This window comes from Mytilus californianus, unplaced genomic scaffold (genome assembly GCF_021869535.1).
Source record: "Mytilus californianus isolate M0D057914Y unplaced genomic scaffold, xbMytCali1.0.p SCAF_26, whole genome shotgun sequence".
NCBI classification, from domain to species: Eukaryota; Metazoa; Mollusca; class Bivalvia; order Mytilida; family Mytilidae; genus Mytilus; species Mytilus californianus.
In genome coordinates, this window is record NW_026262675.1 from 3465538 (window position 1) to 3487541 (window position 22004).

Below are 22004 nucleotides of genomic sequence, written 5' to 3' on the forward strand. Positions count from 1 at the left end.
GGCACAACTCTAGAACGATAAATGACTCTTTGCCCAAATTCGAACTCTGTCTGCAAGTTTTGATTCTTAGCATTATGTATGAGTTTCATAAAATTTGGATGAGGAAAACTTAAGTTAGAGTGCGGAAACGAAAATGGGACGGACGGAAGGACAGAAAGACAGAAGGAGGGAAGGGCGGACGGTCAAGCGTAACACTTAATGCCCCCATTGCCTACGATGGGGGGATAATAAAACTAGATGTGTCGGAACGACACGAATGGCTCCGCTCGCAAAAAAAGCTTGAAGCCATTTTTATGAGTGGGAATTTGAGAATGAAAGTCCGTATAACTGTTATTTTCACGAAGTCCAAAGCCCGTAATTTCGGCACAAATCAGTGGAGCGGAACCAGACGTACACTCGATCTGTAACTCATCATAGTAGACTCACATACTAAAAATCAGCTCAATATGTGAAGGCGTTTAGAAAAAAAGTCCGTTTAACTGCTATTTTTATAAAATTTTCAAAATCCAAAGCCCGTAGTTTCGGCAAAAATCAGCGGGGCCGAACCAGACGTAAACTCGATCTGTAGCTCATCATAGTAGACTCACATAGGAAATAATCAGCTCAATATAAAGGCGTTTAGAAAATAGTCCGTATAACTGCTATTTTTATAAAATTTTCAAAATCCAAAACCCGTAATTTTGTCAAAAATCAGCGGAGATGAACCAAACGTACACTCGATCTGTAATTCATCATAGTAGACTCACATATACTACATATCAGCTCAACATGTGAAGGCGTTTAAAAAAGTCCGTATAACTGTTCGTTGCGGAATGACAGAATGACGGAATGACAGTATGACGGATAAGGGTAAAACTATATGGCCCCGGCAACTTTGTTGCGGGGCCATAAAAAGCAGTTCATGAAATAATGTTAACACCAACTTTTGAGGTTAGATTTGACAAAACAGGTAGACGACAACAATATAACTTATGTGACCTCACAATGAACAAATTTAATGATCTAGCAGCAGATATTTCTGACATACTTAGTACTATATCTAATACAAAACCAGAATCATCATTGGATAATCAACAAGATGATTGATTGATTGTTGGTTACTTAACGTCCAGTGGCGAATATTGCATGCATGTTCAGGACGAGAACAAATTAACAATAAATACAATAGGTAGGTCCTATTATGGAGGCCGTCCGGGATACAGGTCGGGGAAATTTTTACTACCACTGGAAAATGAGGTTATATTGGATAGGGTGAGAAATGTTGCCTTGCAACAAGCCACCTACGGACCCCTCAAAGAGTTGAAGAGAGCAAGGGACTCTCTTTACACAAGGCATCGGATTTAACATCCCCATTCTGACAGGGTAAATCTAACAAGAGGAGGAGGACAAAAATAAATAATAATAGGGCTCTATGGCTCAAGGAAATGAAGGAGACTAAACAAATATACATGAAATATCTAATACAAGTTAACAAAAAAAGAAGGAAATGTTAATAAAAGAAAGACGACAAGTGAAAACTAGAATGAAGCTGAAAAAGCGAAGCCTGCAAAATCAAATAACTTGAATAATAATACAAAGTAAAACTATAGTAATCTGGAGAAATAAATAATATTCTCTACATAAAGTTTGTCTTGTAAGTTTAGACTACGTTCTTTTATCCCTTTTTCTCGATAACAACACACATGGCCATTCTTATGATCACTACACAGAATATAAGAAGAAATTGAAAGACTTCTTTTTGAACAGCCCTCGGTAGTTGGAATAAACATAGACATACATGAAGGGGTTCAAAGGAACTCTTGACAAAGAAATATAAACAATAAATATAAAGATACAATAAACTACCTGGATGTACATGTATATATATCATGTCTACTGGAAACAGGGGTATTAAACCAGAGTAACACAGATCGATAGAAGTTACAACAAACCATAACATTTATAGTTCAGAAGGGATATCACAGAAAAGAGTGTACCTTAATAGCAGAAGATGCAAGTGAAATAAATCAACTAAAAATGTTCAAACAATTTATAACACCTATCCATTAATACAGAAAGCAAGAATTACCATGTTTTAAACATATGTGGTCCAGTAATCGAATCTAGAACACAATTAAGACTTCTACAAACAGCTGAATGATTATAAGGATTTTATATAATGGCTTATATGACATAATTCTAGCCAGAGACTTTTAATTTCATAACATCAGAATTAGATGCAAAATCAAGTAGAATACACACAAGAAGAACTACGTTAGATCTCTTTAACAATATAGTATCTAAAATAAATGTAAAAGATACACACAAAAAACATAGAAATAAAGATAAAAGTCTTCACATGGACAAATTTAGAACAAAGTCAAGCATCTAGAATAGATAGAATTTACATATGGAAACAACTATGTAATGAAATAAAGGCCACTACACACCATTGCCAGTTCAGACCATAAAGGTTACAACTGACTTATAGGGAATAAGCACATACAATTGAGTTCAGAGTTATGAAATCACTATAAGAACAGGGATAAACTGTTGACACAGATATATGACTCGCCTGTGGGCATAAAATTCAGAAAAGACAATCTGATGGACAGCAACATCACTAACTAATTCAAAGTCGCTGGCCCGTGAACTAGTGGACAGGGACACGAAATGGCCAACAAACTGGAATGTACAGACAGTAATGTAAATTTATAGAAAATAGTGTTGTCTATTGTAAGTAGTTCCTATCAAACTAACTTAAGCAGAAAAATTAACATTGAAAATTTGTAATTAATTTAGTCACTGGACCGTGACCTAGGGGACAAGGCCTCAAAATAGACGTCAAACTCATATGAACTGATAGTAATGCAACTTTATAGAAAGTATCATTTATCTGTTACAAGAAGTTCCTATCAAACTAACTTAAGCAGACAACTTAACTTTGAAAATTGCTAATTAATTCATTGTCACTGGACCTTGTATTAAACATACTAGTGGGCAGGGCCTCAAAAGAGTCGTCAAACTGATATATGTACTGATAGTAATGAACTTCATACAAAATATTATTGATCTATCACAAGTAGTTCTTATCAAACTAACTTTAGCAGAAGAACTTAACAATTGTTGACAACGACATCGCCGGAAAAACAATACCTTACGCAGGCGATACAAATATGTTAATCTAATAAGATAATTGGGAGTTCTTGGCAAAAAAAAAAAAAATAACAATCTGAGTGCTATTGAATGAAAGAAGTAAATCAAAGTGCTTGTAAGCACTGAAGGGTAGATTGCTTTAATTTATCAGTCCGAAGTAAAATTAACATTGCATTGTATAAAGCATTGGTTGTAGTTGATTTAACTACAATCACTGACAAAGGAAGATAACTCCAATTTTAAAGATTACTTAAACAATGACATCATTGATATTTTTAGAACATATATTAGATTCCTGCACCTTGCACAAGTTATGTAATTTTCATGCCAAGTTTAACATCATTTTGTATCATAAATATCTGATCATATATTTTATTGATAAATTTCTGGAAATGTCCATGGATAGGATGTATAGAATGTTATGAGCAATGCACTATATTTTATGCATATCAAAAGTAGTGATCAACATTGAAAGATATAGAAATCAAGTCAGTTACATAGGGTTTTGATTGCATTTCATGCAATCTTTACCCAAAAACAACAATAAAAGCAGATGTAGATGACTATGATTATTATTTTGTGGGTTGATTAACTTCATATTATTAGAGCAGAAAATGAATTAAGGATGTTCACTGCTCTTGTTTTTTCCATGTAGTGCCATTTAAAATATGGCTAGCTAACCCTGTCTTTTCCTTTTATAAGTTTTTTTTTTATAGAAAAAGGTGCCAATGTTAAATGTATGAAAAATCTAGAGAAAATTATTTCCCATCAAATTTTCAATGGCTTATATCTCAAAAACAAGGACACAGATCTTTAATTTTTTTCTGCTTTTTTACTTCCGTTATTCATATACTCTCTATTTTTAACAGTCTTTTAAAAAGCTTGCTATTTTGAAACAGAGCAGTGAACATCCCTAAGGATAAATCCTGTCCAAAAATAAAGCTGAGTTAAAACTATTTAAATGTCTTTGTCCTGCTTAATTTAACAGCTAATAGGTCATTTCCTCATGTAAACAAACACAAATAAAATTGTTAAGTATTGTATCTTTCAATGTTTTTTAAAATTCTTTACCTCATTTATCGATTCAGTAATAAATTAAATATAAAACATTTAAACAAATTCTCTGAGAGCATGTTTCTTAAACTCCTAATTTTTAAATTGTTTCCAAAACTTATGTTGGTACAAAGGTTCAAGGATTTACAAGAAATATGGAACAAAATAGTATTCCATTAGGTACAAAATGGTATATATGACTTTGGCCCATATGGTAACAATGGCTATGTATGGTATGAAATGGTTTTCTTTCATAGTATGAAATGGTAAGTTTGGGTATGAAAATGCAATGGTATAAAATTGTAATGGTACAAACTAACTAGCTTATTGACCTAGTGACATACAACTATAAGGATTTCTTTACTCCATTGAGCATTATCAAACCTAGTTTAAAGAGACAATTTTTCAGTCCCTATTGTTAATTTTCTTGGACTCTTCTTACGAAGTTACAATGTGTTTATTTCTCAACTCGTTCAATATGCCGTGACTGCAGTGAACTTAAGATTGTGTAGAGAAATTTGACAACTATTTTGTTTATGAGGTTAGAACTAAGCATAACATGATTGATTGATTGATTGTGTTTAATGCCACTTTCAGCACTATTGGCTATATCGTGGAGGTAATTATTATTGGTGGAGGAAACCAAGGGCCCCGGAAAGAAAACCATCAATCGTAGACAGGAAAAGTGACAATCCTAGTTAATTAAGAATGGTGTCAAACGCACCTGCCACATGCAGGGTTGGAACTCACAATCTCAGTGTTGCCAGCCTTGTGATACAGCAGATGAACTACTTATACCACCCGGCCACAGAGGCCCCTTAACATAGCAAAAAGCAGCATAAAATCATAAATTTACAAAATTTGATTTATTATAATCAAGTTCTTGGAGCTCCAAATGCATCAGGCATTCTTTCAATTGAATATCTGAAAATAAAAAAGATTACAATTATCAGTTATATATTGAACAATTTACAATGACATATGATTTAAAATTTTAAGTACACAGTACAATGCTAATTTTCTAAATGAATATTCTGATAGAAAATACGCTAACTTTAAACACTTCAAAAAGATAATTCTTTCAATGTTTTGACAAATCATCAGCAGTGTTTAAAAACTTGCAGGTAATTGTAGACATTGTATTCTATCAAACTGTAATAATCATTGATTCTCAAATCAAAAGTTCGTTGTCAAATGGCAATCAAGTGTATTATAATATTAAGCTGGAACTGATTACTCAAGGGCATGTGAGTACTTAATCATGTTTAATTCAGAATATAAATAGCCATGTTGTTTCTGAGAATAAAATGATGATGTGTTTTTCATACAGGATTCAGTAAGAACCAATGTTGAAGCATTTCCATAAAGACTATTTAAACAACACAAAATGAGGAAAGTTTGTAGATGGTCACCAAGTCATCATTTCTATAAAATGAGAAAAGATTTGACTATGTTTCTTTTGAAGGGATAAAAGGGGAAAATATTGTTTAAGACCTAAATTAAAAAATAACAAAGCTTTAACCTTTTTAATGACATTATTTGGATGTTAGCAAGACACTTTTCCAGGCACTAAACTTAAATTGTTTTCTCCAGGGGCCAGCTGGGCCCCAAAAATATTTTTTCAGGGGTCCAGTTGAAATTTAGGGGCCCAACCAATTTTTATACTAATAAAAAAAACCTTAAATGTACTTTTCATATACTAATAAAACCTTTTTAGGTAATCCTATATGTAGCTTTTGAGTCTGGTAAAGATTATGTGTAATAACTTTATAATATTTGAATTATTGCCACGAGAAATATAGCATAAGATTTGACAGATTTTAGTACATTTCCCACCAAAATTGTCTCCCTTCAATTTGAACTTCCTGTTGACATTTTGACAATATGGCAGTTCCTATGAATCATTATATGCTATTTCAAATCCAAGCCATCCTCTTATAGTGATGATCAAAAATATTATTCAATTACTTTTTATTGAATAAACTAGATATTTTGATATTTATTTACGAGATTTTGCATTTCGTTTTTCATTGACGATTTTGTAAATAGTGATGCATGGACAAGTTATCGTCAAATACAGGCCTGTAATGACACCCTAGACAACTGGAATGCATCTCTGATTCAACAGTTAAGACGAAAACACTAAACAATAATGAAATAATTGTAGAAGCTTTAAAAGAGGGATAAGAACACGTGTTTAGAGAAGGGGTATATGTCAAATCGTGACTTCGCATCGAAAACTTAGTTGTCTGACCAGGTTCAGGTTATTAAAGTGAATTTACTGCCAGAAATTCTCTCTTTAATTTTCCCCTTTGACTAGACAATTAGGTTTCCGTTTGGGAACAGTTTTTGTTTATATCGCAGGGGGAATGGTAGAAATTGCCAGCTGGGTGATCAGGATGACAAAATATATTCGCCCAGCTGAAAATCTGGGCGACTGGGCGACCCTTAAGTTTAGTCCCTGTTGTCTGTTAGATAATCACAACATACCAGTACTTGATAATTTTGTCTTGCATATTTGCTTCAGGCCTTTAAACTTCTTAAATATAAATAAACTGTTGACACAGAAATATTTCTTGCCTGTATGTTAATTTGTGATTAAAATGTAAATGTTGAATCTAAATGGCAACTCTTTGATCATGTAAAGTATACAAATGTTCAAAATCAATTAACCATAACTGAAGGGGGAGATCCAATTATCCTCAATGTAATATTTCATGGGATAAGGCTGTTGTTTATATTCTTTTTTATTGAAATCTTCATGTAAAATGGCATTATTGGTCAAATATATAAATAATGACATGTTCATGACATAACAGGGATATAAGAAATGACATTTCTGCACTGAAGTGTCCAGACTTTATTTCCAATATATAACTCCCATCATTTTTTACAATTTTTACAATTACAGAGACCAAATAATGGCTGTAATAACACCTATCAGAGAAAATTTTAAACATCCTCTTGTAGTCTTCATAATCAAGGAAAGCCATAAAAAAATCCATATTTGCATGATTTTCTACTAGTAAACTATTTTGTCTGATCTACAGGAACATTGGACAAGATTTTTAAACTAAAACCATAAAATGATTGTGTTATTTAAAGATATAACTCAATCAGTCAATTGATTTCTGAGAAGGACATTTTTTAGAAGGTCAACAAATAAACAATAAGGAAAAATACACCTCAGTGTAAAAACTAGGCAAGGAATTATAAAGTTAATGGACCAAAAAACAACAGCTGCTAAATGATGTTGATGAATCCCCTTAGCATGTAAGTTAAAAGTTGGATTATTTGATTCTACTAAGAGATGAAGAAGAGAAAACAATCAAGGTGCTGCATTAAAGTAGTTTACAAGTTTGTAATTTACTTTTATACATAGAATACTCAATGGGCAGTTTGATGACTCATCAGGAACAATGCTGTGTTAATTTACTCACCTGTGTTGTTGTAAGTACATAATAGGTACACCAGGAATTTTTCGTATTCTTCTCTTTAGTTCTTTATCACATGTTGCCACAATGTAACACTTGTGCTAAAAGAAAAGAAAAAAAAAAAAAAAAAAAAGTATGCAAGATTAAGTTAGACTAATTCTATTTTGAAATATGATATGGTTAAAAATTGAACAATATGATAACTGTCACAAATTTTTTCCTGAATAATAACCTATTAAATAGATTTGTAAAAATGCTTTTTTTATGACATCTACCAATAAAATTAAGATATAGCAAAATCAATTTGATCAGTGAATTTTACATTGGGATTTAAAACTTACAATTCCAACATGTTAACTTAATTTAGTTTGTTTGAGGTCAAGGGACAGTAAATGGGCTATGTCACAGATTTTGGTAAAATTTTGCATACAACTTTGGCTCGTTGAACATAACTGAAAATAGAAAAAATAATGCATTTATCTCTTTTATTTTCTGAAATATTACCGATTGAATTCTCTCAAAATAGGTAAACATTTGTATAGAAAGCGTGTAAAATCGGCGAAAAAATGTTCTTAAATTTGTCTTAAAATAATCTAAACTCCAATTTCTAGTACATAGATTTTTCTTAAAAAATCTTATGTTGTTAAAAATCTGTGACATAGCCCATTTACTGTAACTTGACTAAAAGAAAAACTTCAAAAAACTTTTCACAAAATGATAATTGATTGTTGTTTGCTAATTGCCAGTGACATATATTTCAGTTAATCAATTTTGTAGGTTTAGAAAGTGGGTCAACCAAGATGAAGGGGGGACATTTGAACTTTCACTAGAAAAGGTTGGGCATGAAGGGTATGGACAGAAATTATGCTTTGAAAGAGAGTTATTGCAAGAATTCTTATACATGCACTATCCCAACATGAGGCATCAGATTTATCATCTCCATTCTGACAGGACATGGCTGTGTGTTTGTACATCACAACATGGAGGCCCTCAGCATGGATCTTTCTGCCAGATTAGAGAAATACAGGTTGGCAATATTTCTATGTTCAACCTCGACTTTTCCAGTCTGCATTTAAGGCTAACCAATTTTTCCTATTTACTTCTTCAAATGTGAATTCTCAGGTGTGCATTTAATATTCAGTTCTTTTCAAGTGTGATTTAACCAAAGTGCATGAAAATAATTCTTTTATGTGTCAGCCTGTTTTTTAATTGTTTTTCAACCTTTTACTGAGAAGCTTGAGTGAGTGTGAACCTAGTATTGGGAGAAGTAGCAATGGATACTGCATTATTCTATACCTGTGTTACACGCTGCATTATACAATCATCTGCATATGTTCCTTTATGTAAACATGGTATTCTTTGGAACCTTGGGTCTTTCACGATTCTATAAAGATATGATATAACTGATCGTAAAACAACAATAATTTTTTCAATTCAAGCAAATGAATTCCATTATGTACATAGTTTAGAATAGGTTCTTGTAAGCCTTTTATAAAAATTTAAAATGAATATCAACTTAAACGTTAGAGTAATTATAAGAAAAAAGATATAATTCTTTTATTTTACAATTATCTACCTATACGCTTCAAAACTTAATCTATTTTTTTCATTTTATGCTATCGCTGAAAGCATCATCAAATGACTTTGCTATACGATGTCTCACCTCAGAGCAACTCTGTATTTTCTGCCAAGTTTTTCCAATTCTCCTAAAACACAGTCTGTTATGTAAGGAATACCTGTAATATTTCCACAAAATGTAGTCAGTTTAATAATTCTATAAATGTAGTACTGAGAAATCAGTAAAATACAATGGCTAATTGACAATTTATCAACATAAACTGTTATCACAGAGATATATCTCGCTTTTTTGTAATTTCAATAATGCAAATGTTGAAATTAAAATAGCAACACTTTAACATGTAAGTTTTGCAAATATTCAAAGTCAATGAACCATGACTGAAGGTACATGGCTAAACAATCTCCATGGAAATGAGATGTGCCAATGCTAATACAACTGCATACCGAATACCATTGACTTGTCATTAGAAGTTCCTTTTAAACAAACCTAAACACAAACTCATACATGTAAACTAAGCAAAATTTCAAAGTCAATAAACCATAACTGAGGGGGCGGGGTCAAATAATCTCCAAGGTAATGAGATGTGCCAATGCTAATACAACTGCATACTAAATATCATTGACCTACCACTAGTGGTTCCCCATAACCGACCTAATCACAAACTAATACATGAAAACTAAGCGAAAGTTTCAGGGTCAACAGACTATGACTGAGGGGGCGGGGCCAAATAATCTCCATGGAAATGAGATATGCCAATGCTTATACAACTGCATACCAATTATCATTAACTTACTACTAGTGGTTCCCCATAAACTGACCTAATCACAAACTAATACATGAAAACTAAGCAAACATTTCAAAGTCAATAGACCATGACTGAGGGGGCGGGGCCAAATAATCTCCATGGAAATGAGATATGCCAATGCTTATACAATTGCATACCAATTATCATTAACTTACTACTAGTGGTTCCCCATAAACTGACCTAATCACAAACCAATACATGAAAACTAAGCAAAAGTTTCAAAGTCAATAGACCAGAACTGAGGGGGCGGGGCCAAATAATCTCCATGGTAATGAGATGTGCCAATACTAATACAACTGCATACCAAATATCATTGACTTACCACTAGTGGTTCACCATAAACTAGACCTTATCACAAACTAATACATTGTTGACGCTGCTGCCGCCGGAAACAGCATACCTATGTCTCGCTTTTTGACTCTGTCAAGCGAGACAAAAAACTATAGTACACACAAGTTGTTCAGTAAAAATCACTCATTGGCAAATTTTCACTTTAAATGCAGGTGACTGTAGGTATTTCCATCTGTATATTCTATAAGTTATATAAGTTAAGGGTTGAAAATCAGAGTGATTCCCTTTTCCTTCATAACTTATATAAGTAACCAACCAGTTAGAAAGTGAATTATTGAATCACTAAAATAGCTATGAAAAGAAGATCACTTTCAGCTGTTCCATGCTAGACAATTGAGTACACCTTATAACATTTCCATAAATCCAACTGAATAAACCTACTACTTGCTCTAAATGAGAAACTTGTTTATAAACAAATAAATTGCTTCGCCTAGCGCAGCTGGATACGACTGCAGAGGTCCAACCCTGAACAGTTGGGGCAAAAATGGACACAATATTTGCGCTTGATACAGGTCTGAATTTGGATTGTAATTAAATATTTGACATATAATAGGTTTCTGACACAGAATAACTGTAGTCAAAGAACTTAGAATTGGTTATATGATTTGAATTTATATTAAATTTTTTGCTTTTGTGCAATACACTATGCAGTTGTGAATTATACCCCTCCCCCCAAAAAAAAAATAAAAAATTTTTTTACCCCCCATTTTTTTTTGCTTTTGTGCATTACACTATGCTGTTGCGAATTGACCCCCCCAAAAATTTTTGAAGAAATTTTCTTTTTAATTTCTCAAATCTGAAATGAGAAAAAAAAATGTTCCCCCCCCACAATTTCTTTTTTACCCCCCCCCCCCCCCCCCCCCCCCCCCCCTTTTTCCAAAAAAAAAATTCTTTCCCTCAAGATATGGTCATTATCTCAATTCAAATTTCCAATGGAGTTTGCAACCATAATTACCCATTTAAATACATCATAAAAGTCTTAAAATAGAAAATGACATACATAATCATGTCTAAAATTAATATTCCTTAATCAGCATTTTTAATAGTAACTTCTAAAAATAAATTGACAGCTAATCACCTCAAGACAATACAACATTTCTTTATACATAATTTAAAAGCAGTGTAAGGGAGGTAATCCAAACACAAAACATTGTACTTAAAAGTAATTGTCTATTAACAAGGAAACCCTTGTTTTTGCCCCTTTTTTGCCCCTAATTCCTAAACGGTTTGAGCCATTACCCCCCCAAAGCCAATCCTAACCATCCCTTTGTGGTATGGAAACTTGTGGTATAATTTCAGAGAGATCCATACACTGTTCCACAAGTTATTGTCTGGAAACTAGAAAAATGCTTATTTGGGCCCCTTTTTGGCCCCTAATTCCTAAACTGTTAGGACTATAACCCCCAAAATCAATCCCAACCTTCCTTTTGTGGTTATAAACCTTGTGTTTAAATTTCATAGATTTCTATTCACTTATACTTAAGTTATTGTCCGGAAACCAAATGTCTTCTGACGACGTGATACCAATATACGATTGCGGTCGTATAAAAATAACAATTATTTGGGATTCAGTCAACCATGAGAATTAGGCCAGGGTTAAGTGTAATAGTTGAGACTGACCATGAGCTCTTAATAAAGTATTCATAGACTAGATACGATCTGTCTTATTATTCTTAGGGTTTGAGTAAATAAACCCATAGTGAAACAAGGATATTATTGAGAAAACTATGACAGCTAGTTCATAGAAAACCTACATCCACCTCAGTCTTTTCTTTTTCCCAAAATGAAATATGTATAAAAGAAATTGTTGTATGAGATGTTAAAGGGGCATGAGCAACGAAATATTGAAAAAATTAAAATATGATTTTATTTTGTTCAATCGTTAATGAAAGTGAAATAGTGAAATAATGATTTACTTTTAGAAGCCAGTTCGGTTAAATTTTGTCAAAATAAGCTAAGAAACATCGCTGATGAATTATTCACTTGCAAGTGAATAAATCGACCTCATTGAATCCCTATTAATGTGACCTTCAATTTAACCGCTTAGCTAGAGATGGGTTAGGCATAAATTAGACGTGTTCAGCTGTTAAAAGGAAAAGAATGTCCTCTGTATTCATGTTTATATCGGGTTATATGACTGTCGGCAGTCTTCATGGGTCACCTTAATAGTTAAAAGATGGCGTCTAGACTAAAATAAACACGAAATGCTGATACATATTATCGATTCCATGCATCGTAAATTATTTATTTTAGACTTTTTATCATTTGGATATACGTTTTTAGTATGTAATAAATCAAATACAAAATGTATGAGAATTTGAGTCAAATCGGTGAACATAAATTTGACAGCTAATGCTCCTATAAGACAAAAGATTTTTCTCTTCAATATATTTGTTATGGAATGTAATAATCTAATATCCAGGCTTCAAATTTTTTTCTTAAAAAGCTATCTTAACATTTCCATGATTTCTCAAGTAATCTATTTCTATTTTACCATGATCAATTTACAAAGCAAGAAAATAAGAGGCTAAGATATACTTCCTACCAATATTTAGAATTCCACAGCTATTCACAGCCCTACTGTGCTGATAATAAATTCTGAATCTTTCTAATGATTCAATACACAACCTCATTATTTGAACTGATCATCCCAAACAACTAAACACATGAATACAATACCTTACCAGTAATTATTCACTTCTAACTACTTACATTTAGCATATAAACAATCCATCATTGACTGGATGATATCCAGTTTGTTCTTTATGGAAAAGTTGATGAAGTTTGTATCTACAATCACATGATATGGAGGTCCTAACTGAGTGTTGTACTGGAAAAACAATGCTGATGAAGCCTGTGGTCTATAAGAAATAAATATGAAATCATGTTGTAAATGTGATATTACCAGGTTATTGACTTGTGGCAAAATATTCCATTACCAGCAGACATAACTAGAGGCTCTCAAGAGCCTGTGTCGCTCACCTGACTCTACTTTGGTTTTAGAAATCATGTAAAGATAGATAAAAATCATAACAGATATGTTGAACTAAGTCCCCCGCTGGCGGCCATCTTGGATGATGGATCGGCTACAAAGTAACAACACTTGGTCAGCACCTCATAAGGAACATTCATGCCATGTTTGGTTCCATTCCATTCAGTGGTTCTCTAAAAGAAGACATTTTGTATGTATTTCCCGTAAGGTCCTATGTTAAACTAAGTCACCCCCTGGTGGCCATCTTGGATGATGGATCGGCTGCAAAGTAACAACACTTGGTCAGCACCTTATAAGGAACATTCATGCCATGTTTGGTTTCATTCCATTCACTGGTTCTCTAAGAGAAGACATTTGTATGTATTTCCCATAGGGTCCTATGTTAAACTAAGTCCCCCGCTGGCGGCCATCTTGGATGATGGACCGACTGCAAAGTTACAACACTTGGTCAGCACCTTATAAGGAACATTCATGCCATGTTTTGTTTCATTCCATTCAGTGGTTCTCTAAAAGAAGACATTTGTATGTATTTCCCATAGGGTCCTATGTTGAACTAAGTCCCCCGCTGGTGGCCATCTTGGATGATGGACCGACTGCAAAGTTACAACACTTGGTCAGCACCTCATAAGGAACATTCATGCCATGTTTGGTTCCATTCCATTCAGTGGTTCTCTAAAAGAAGACATTTGTATGTATTTCCCATAGGGTCCTATATTAAACTAAGTCCCCCCCTGTCGGCCATCTTGGATGATGGACAGACTGCAAAGTAACAACACTTGGTCAGCATCTCATTAGGAACATTCATGCCATGTTTGGTTCCATTCCATTCAGTGGTTCTCTAAAAGAAGACATTTGTATGTATTTCCCATAGGGTCCTATGATAAACTAAGTCCCCCGCTGGCAGCCATCTTGGATTATGGATCGGCTGCAAAGAAACAACACTTGGTCAACACCTCATAAGGAACATTCATGCCATGTTTGGTTCCATTCCATTCAGTGGTTCTCTAAAAGAAGACATTTTGTATGTATTTCCCGTAGGGTCCTATGTTAAACTAAGTCACCCACTGGTGGCCATCTTGGATGATGGATCGGCTGCAAAGTAACAACACTTGGTCAGCACTTTATAAGGAACATTCATGCCATGTTTGGTTTCATTCCATTCACTGGTTCTCTAAGAGAAGACATTTGTATGTATTTCCCATAGGGTCCTATGTTAAACTAAGTCCCCCTGCTGTTGGCCATCCTGGAAGATGGACCGACTGCAAAGTTACAACACTTGGTCAGCATCTTATAAGGAACATTCATGCCATGTTTTGTTTCATTCCATTCAGTGGTTCTCTAAAAGAAGACATTTGTATGTATTTCCCATAGGGTCCTATGTTGAACTAAGTCCCCCGCTGGCGGCCATCTTGGATGATGGACCGACTGCAAAGTAACAACACTTGGTCACCATCTCATAAGGAACATTCATGCCATGTTTGGTTCCATTCCATTCAGTGGTTCTCTAAAAGAAGACATTTTTATGTATTTCTCATAGGGTCCTATGTTAAACTGAGTCCCCCGCTGTCGGCCATCTTGGATGATGGACAGACTGCAAAGTAACAACACTTGGTCAGCACCTCATAAGGAACATTCATGCCATGTTTTGTTTCATTCCATTCAGTGGTTCTCTAAAAGAAGACATTTGTATGTATTTCCCATAGGGTCCTATGTTAAACTAAGTCCCACGCTGGCGGCCATCTTGGATGATGGATCGGCTACAAAGTAACAACACTTGGTCAGCACCTCATAAGGAACATTCATGCCACGTTTGGTTTCATTCCATTCAGTGGTTCTCTAAAAGAAGACATTTGTATGTATTTCCCATAGGGTCCTATGTTAAACTAAGTCCCCAGCTGGCGGCCATCTTGGATGATGGACCGACTGCAAAGTAACAACACTTGGACAGCATCTCATAAGGAACATTCATGCCATGTTTGGTTCCATTCCATTTATTGGTTCTCTAAAAGAAGTCATTTGTATGCATTTCTCATAGGGTCCTATGTTAAACTAAGTCCCCCGCTGGCGGCCATCTTGGATGATGGATCGGCTACAAAGTAACAACACTTGGTCAGCACCTCATAAGGAACATTCATGCCATGTTTGGTTTCATTCCATTCAGTGGTTCTCTAGAAGAAGTTCAAAATGTAAATAGTTAACGACGACGACGGACAAAGCCGGACGACGGACGCCAAGTGATGAGAATATTTTGTATTCTCTTATTTCCTGATTCTTAATGAAAAAAGTTCTTACTGTAGTTTTTTCTAAGTTAGAAAGAGGATAATTTATAAAATGCAGAGGTACACATAAATTTTGTTTATGGTAAGTAATATTGTCATAAAAATAAGCCAATGTGTAAGAAAGTAAAGCATAAAACAAGCATCCATAAATGATCTTTTTTAATATTCCAACAATCATTGACAATAAGTTCAAATGTACATACATATATTATTACACTATATAACTTATTATTACATTGTAACAAAAAGTAATAAAAAAAATAATAAAGACTGCAAAATGGAGTCAATGATTATTTTAAAACTCAACCATCCTTATTCATTTGTGCATGTTTTATGCATGGAAAAAAAGATAGGGACAAGAAGTAGTACAATACACAGTAACAAAAATCAATCTAATTATGTTTGTTTGGTGCCATTTCTTCAATTTGCCCTCATTGTTATTCAGAACTGCATTTATAGTTAATTGTGTTAAATTACCTACATGTAGCTTTATTACTTTCATCTTGTAAAGATTTGCAACTACCGTACCTACTCGCTTATTAGTCGATCCGACTATAAGTCGCATGTCCTTTTCAGCTTTAAAATCTGAGGATTTAGTCTTGACCCTCGTATAAGTCGGCCGAAATCGGTAACTTTTTTTTTGGTTGCAGACAGTTACTGATCATCGGTAATTGTGTTAAATTACCTACATGTAGCTTTATTACTTTCATCTTGTAAAGATTTGCAACTACGGTATTAAAAATATTTAAAAATTTCTCATTGTTGACGGCTGTATGGTGACATATAGCTGCTTATATCCACATCCTTTGGTCTCTGTCAAATAGTTCTCTCAATGGCAATCATACCACATTTCCTTTTAAACTACCTTTGTACTATAAGGTGAAGTATTTGATGGATTGATGGGTTGATTGCTGTTTAATATCCATTGGCAAAACAAATACATAATCAGGAAGAGAACATGATATGAATATGTACTTACAGTTCTCTGATTTTCATGTTCTGTGGATCTGGCTTTTTTCTTTTCTTTTTCTCTCTGTCTTGAGCTTTTCTGTAACATATATAGACATTGATATATTTATATGGTACCAAATGTTTGAGATTATCATTAAGTTTTATATAAATTAGGGAGAATTGGAACTTTTCTCGCACTAGCTACTGCTATGTTAGAGTGTTTGAATTGATTATAACAATGAATGGTTTCTACATATTTCATCACATTTGTTTTTAAGATTTTTAACATAATATTTAACAATATTTCAAATTCATGTATTGTAGAATTCTGCCACTGTTGAAAGAAGTGACACATTATTATGAACTTCTACTGGTCCTAAATATCATATTTATACTAAGAGATACAACACATTTTAGTATCAGCCATTGCCATTGGAGACTTTTGGATATATAACTGCTTTTGTTCAGTAGTCATGAGGAAGTTAGTATGGGGTCTGTTATTTCACATTCTAACTTGTCCAAGTGCATCTGCCCTACATGTATGTTTCTTTTTAATTTTAATAACTTGAAATATAAATTCATACAACTTGCTCTTTTGGATAAGAGATACATTTGTACAATTTAAAGTTGACATCTGCAAGCAAACTATACTATACATTGATTAATTAAAATATTTTGCCAGTTTGTTGGATCTCTATATATAGCTAGCTCTGGCATAGATAAATTACCCCCGAAATAGCAATTAAGACCTGCTAAATTGCAATTGCATTTATTTTTATTTCAACTGTTCTTTGCCAATATTTCATAACTATTAAGACAACTATTGGTTACATACTTTCAGTAAATGACATTTGTACATCATACCTTTTTACATCAGACATTTGTACCTACAAAGCATTTCTACTTCAAAATAATTGTATGTTGATAATGAACAACTTACATTCTAGTATCCTTCAAACTTATCATCCTTTTCATGACGGCAAAATTCCTTGTTTTCTTTGCTTTTCCCTGCAATAAACATAAGTTTTTTAACTAAGCTACATGCTAACCTTCATTGGAATAGAATAAGGTGTGTTTACCTTAAGTGTAACATTTCTGACACTACAGCTTTTTCACAAGTACTGCACATGTGGTGTCCACATTTAAAATCATACAAAGCTAATTCTTGATTACATGTACCAATACATACATGTATATGTGTGGGTTTTTTTTTTATCTTACTCATCAACATAAAAATATGTTGACAATAATAAATTCAATCATTGTGGTGTTTTAATTGCAATATCAAAAGACATTATATCTGATGAAATCTCAGAACTACAAACAAACTGAGAATGTGTGGGCTAAGGTGAACATAGTAAACTCCTGAAAATAAATCCTTTGTTGCTACTACAGACCACTTTCAGACACAGGTTTATCACTTGAAAAATTGAATGAATCACTAAATCGCACAAATGGGAATTTAGAATCTACAATAATTGTAGGAGATTTCAACCTTGGTCATATAGACTGACAAATGCTATCAGTAATTCCTGGAAAGCCAGATAATAACTGGAGGTGAAATAATACTTTATCTTATCTTAACGCACCAAACATGGAGGTAATGCCACCTATTGGGGATGCTGATCATGACATTGTATTCACTTAATGTACAATATCATTAAAAACACAAAAAAATCCAGCAATTCTATAGGGCAAACTGGGTAAACATAAAAGAAGGCATTCACCTACTAGCAGAAAAGATCAAAATAATTTATGACAAGAGATAACACAACACAAAAAACATATTTACTCCTTGTTTTCTTCATCCAATTAGCTACAAATTTCAGATTGTGACTTTAGAATTATATACTTTTTACAGACTTATGAGTTATTCAGTTACATTCAAACAGGTTAAGAACAAACCCCCTATATGGTGATAATACCTGTATAGAGGGATAAAATTATCCCTCTATAGAGGGATATATTTGTTTAGACTGGATTTAAAGCAGGAAGATGGCAAAAATGCATTTTCTAGTTATATTGGCTATTTTACACTAGTCATTTTGGGGCCCTTTATAGCTTGCTGTTCTGTGTGAGCCAAGGCTCCGTGTTGAAGGCGTACTTTGGCCTATAATTGTTTTCTTTTTACACATTGTGACTTGGATGGAGAGTTGTCTCATTGGCACTCATACCACATCTTTTTATTTCTATAAATCTATAGCATTATAGGTATCAATTATTGCACTTTACTAAAAATTGGGATGCCCAGTTTTCTGCTAAAGTGACAGAACTTGCAATATATTGTGTACCTATCTGAACACCTGATCAACAACAATAGGGACAGTTGACCTTTAAATTTTATGTTAAATCTAACAATAGAAATCTGTTCATTGACACGATTGAGGCATAACTGAGTGGAATTTACCTGATCATCACAGCTTTCAATTACGATGAACAATAGATTGTATATTCAGTCAGTTTAGCAGTAAACTAGACATGTGCATATCAATTGGTGCATCCAATGTTGCAGGTTACTGCCATAATAAGTAGAAAATGCCTGTCAAATCAGGGTTGGCAAAAACCCGGGTTTTACTGAGTTTTACTGGGTAATATGAAATACTGGCCTGAATTTTAAAGAGGATTAATCACAAATGCAATACATTAAAGATTTTTATAAAAATAAGATATAGTATTTTAATTTATAAGTTCACTTGTTTGAGACTCTTGATATAAAGTGTATATATCTGAGAAAATATTAATGGTCCAGCAACTCTAAGACAAGTGTACATGAAGACACATAAGAAGTATGTGAAAAGCTTTTCTTAATAATCCTCCTAAAAATCTATCTAATCGCCATTCTGCCTAGATTGGTCAAAGTGTTGACTTAAAAGTTAAAGTCAAAGAATTCAATTTGTTTTTTTTTAATAAATATAACTAATATTAAGAATTAACAATTATATGTAAGGTAAATTACTTTTAAACATTTTTTGTTCATTAATAAAAATGTTTTACTAAGTTTTAGCATGTGTTTATGTACATCACTAATTAATAAGTAATTATTCAGATTATAACACAGATTTGTTTATATATAACAATAATCAGCCTTTTGATTTCTATAAGTGTTCATGGCCTGTCCCCTTAGGGTGTTTATTTAGCAATATGATTGTATAACAATTAAAATTTACAATGCATTTTTTCAAAGTTTCAAATTGAATTATTGAAAGAAAGCTTGGAAATTAACAAGGTATCCTGAAATGTGCAAAAAATTTTATTCTGCCTACATAGAATTAGTGGAGAAAAGGAAGAAATTGAATTTTCAATCTTCAGGAATGACTCTCAATGGTCATGATGGTTATCTGTATAAAAATAAGCTTGAAAAATCATTTTACCCAGTATTGCCCAGTATTACCCGTTTCTGGGAGTATTGCCCAGCCTGGAAAAACCCGGGGGCCTGGGTAATACTTTGCCAACCCTGTGTCAAATACATATCAAACATTTGACACCATTTGAGTGCATTGTAATAAGTTGGTACGAGTAAGTAATGGTATGAGTTTAATGTGGTACTAGTTTGCTTTTAGTGGTATGAGTTTGCAATAGACCTTATTGGAATGCATGTCGTTTCGTAACCTGGTCGTTTCGTACCTGGTCGATTCATAACTACGTTGTTTTGTAACTGAGACGTTTCGTACCTGGTGTAATTATATATGGTTATAAAGTGTTAGTTTAAATGAAACAGTTAAAGTTATTATTTAAAAATGATCAAATTGTTCATCTAATAATAACAATATTGTAATATTTTTAATTTAAAACTTTCTTAAATCTTTTTTAATTATTGGCTAATTGGTAATGACGCTCGGTGACAGCTTTAATGGTTTTATGACAACTAATGACAGGTAATAAAAAGTAATTACAGTAGGTGTAAAGTGATTAAGTAGATTAATGGCACACGACCTCAAAAAAATAATTATTTTCTCCTTTTTTTTCACTTTTACATGCAATTGCATAACCCTCCTCCTTTTTCACCCAGGCTGGGGACCAGACTTTGTTTTCATACAGATTGGAGAGAATGGCATCTGTGACAAATTATCTGTATCACACACAGCATCAGAGATTTTACAACTCGCAAAAGATGTCAAGCACTTAGGTGTTCCTTCTGTAGTTATAGGCTTCAACATCGTCAGACTAAAAACAAGAAACATGAAAGAAACAACTTATGATAGAAAAAAAAAGAAGATAAATAAAGAACTAAGCAACATAAAGATGAGTGGTGTCAAGTATTGGAGACATCAAAGCATCAATAAGTCTTTTTATTAATTTTTACGTAACCTACGACTCATATTGTCATTATATATATTGATATAAGGTTACAAAACGTCTCAGGTACGAAACGACCTAGTAAGTTACGAATCGACTAGTTACGAAACGACCAGGTTACGAAACAGCCTGCACCCCTTATCGGTATTTGGAAATCTGCACCACTTGACCCCAGAATCTACGCCTCTTGAACTATTGACGTCATACCACAATCACTTTTCCATTGTGGCGTCATATATTTTCTATTGAGATGTGAAAATTTTAGGGGAACCTGTGTGATGTCCAGTAATCGCGGACAAATATTGATAAGGTGTATGGTACGAGATATTCAGATAACTATAATTCGATCAATATCATCATGGATGTTTAGGTTTTCGTTACCATACACAGGAGTATGATGAAATTTTTCTCGTATATTTATCCTTATATCTGTATTTACGATGCAGGCCGGTAATTCCGTTCGTTCCGTAACAAAATGTCTGTTGTTTTGAAAATTACATGCATGTTAGAAACTCATGGACTTACACAGTTACAAGTCGAACAAAATTGCCGTACTCAACCATATAAAACCATGGCTAAAGACTAAATGATGTATCGACATGAACCGAATTTCGTTATTCTGTTTAAAGTCGATATTACTTGTAAGTCATTATCATGATTATATTATAAACATTGCCTATCCTTACCATTTCGACGGTTTTTTTGTAAAGGGTGATAACTCTAATTGCGAATGAAAACTATGGACCGGATTCTGTCAATTTTCCGTAATTTTATGTGATTATGCAAATCGAATTTTTTTAAAGATCGAGGGTTCAATTATTTATTTCATCCTTTTCATTTTTTCATTATTCCATCGTGTATTCCAGATTTGTTTTTGTCAAAGCCAATGTTACGAAATGACAATCCCCTTTTTCTGGAACTTCTGCTTATATTAAGTCTACCTACAGAATCTGTACAAATTGATTGAGCTATAGTCATTGGGGTATTCTTTTAAGTTTTGACTCCTATAGATTTCGCTATTTTTAAAACAAAGTCCATATGTAAGTGTTGAAAACTTTTTAATGGAAAAATCAAATCAATGACCTCTTTTCTGAGTGACTTTCTTTATCGTTAGGTACTGAAAGGGGTG

The 22004-nt window shown here is 33.3% G+C and overlaps 1 protein-coding gene and 1 long non-coding RNA gene across 5 annotated transcripts in view; both read right to left on the reverse strand.

Annotated features, from left to right (window-relative positions):
* The window catches only part of LOC127732737 (uncharacterized), a 238745-nt gene that overhangs the window by 197067 nt on the left and 19674 nt on the right, over window positions 1-22004 (reverse strand). The gene's annotated exons all lie outside the window — the stretch shown is intronic.
* Window positions 5036-21607, reverse strand: LOC127732731 (rRNA-processing protein FCF1 homolog). Of its 4 annotated transcripts, none has more exons than XM_052241927.1 (8): window positions 21562-21607; window positions 17520-17587; window positions 16608-16676; window positions 13070-13218; window positions 9286-9358; window positions 8919-9006; window positions 7629-7723; window positions 5036-5112 (listed from the first exon to the last, which is right to left on the reverse strand). In XM_052241927.1, the coding sequence occupies exons 1-8, from the start codon at window positions 21562-21564 to the stop codon at window positions 5064-5066; spliced, it is 594 nt and encodes a 197-aa protein (XP_052097887.1). In that variant the 5' UTR covers window positions 21565-21607; the 3' UTR covers window positions 5036-5063. The 4 variants fall into 4 exon arrangements, with proteins under 4 accessions (XP_052097887.1, XP_052097888.1, XP_052097885.1 ...); XM_052241928.1 differs by lacking the exon at window positions 21562-21607 and adding an exon at window positions 21401-21521; XM_052241925.1 differs by lacking the exon at window positions 21562-21607 and adding an exon at window positions 20662-20751.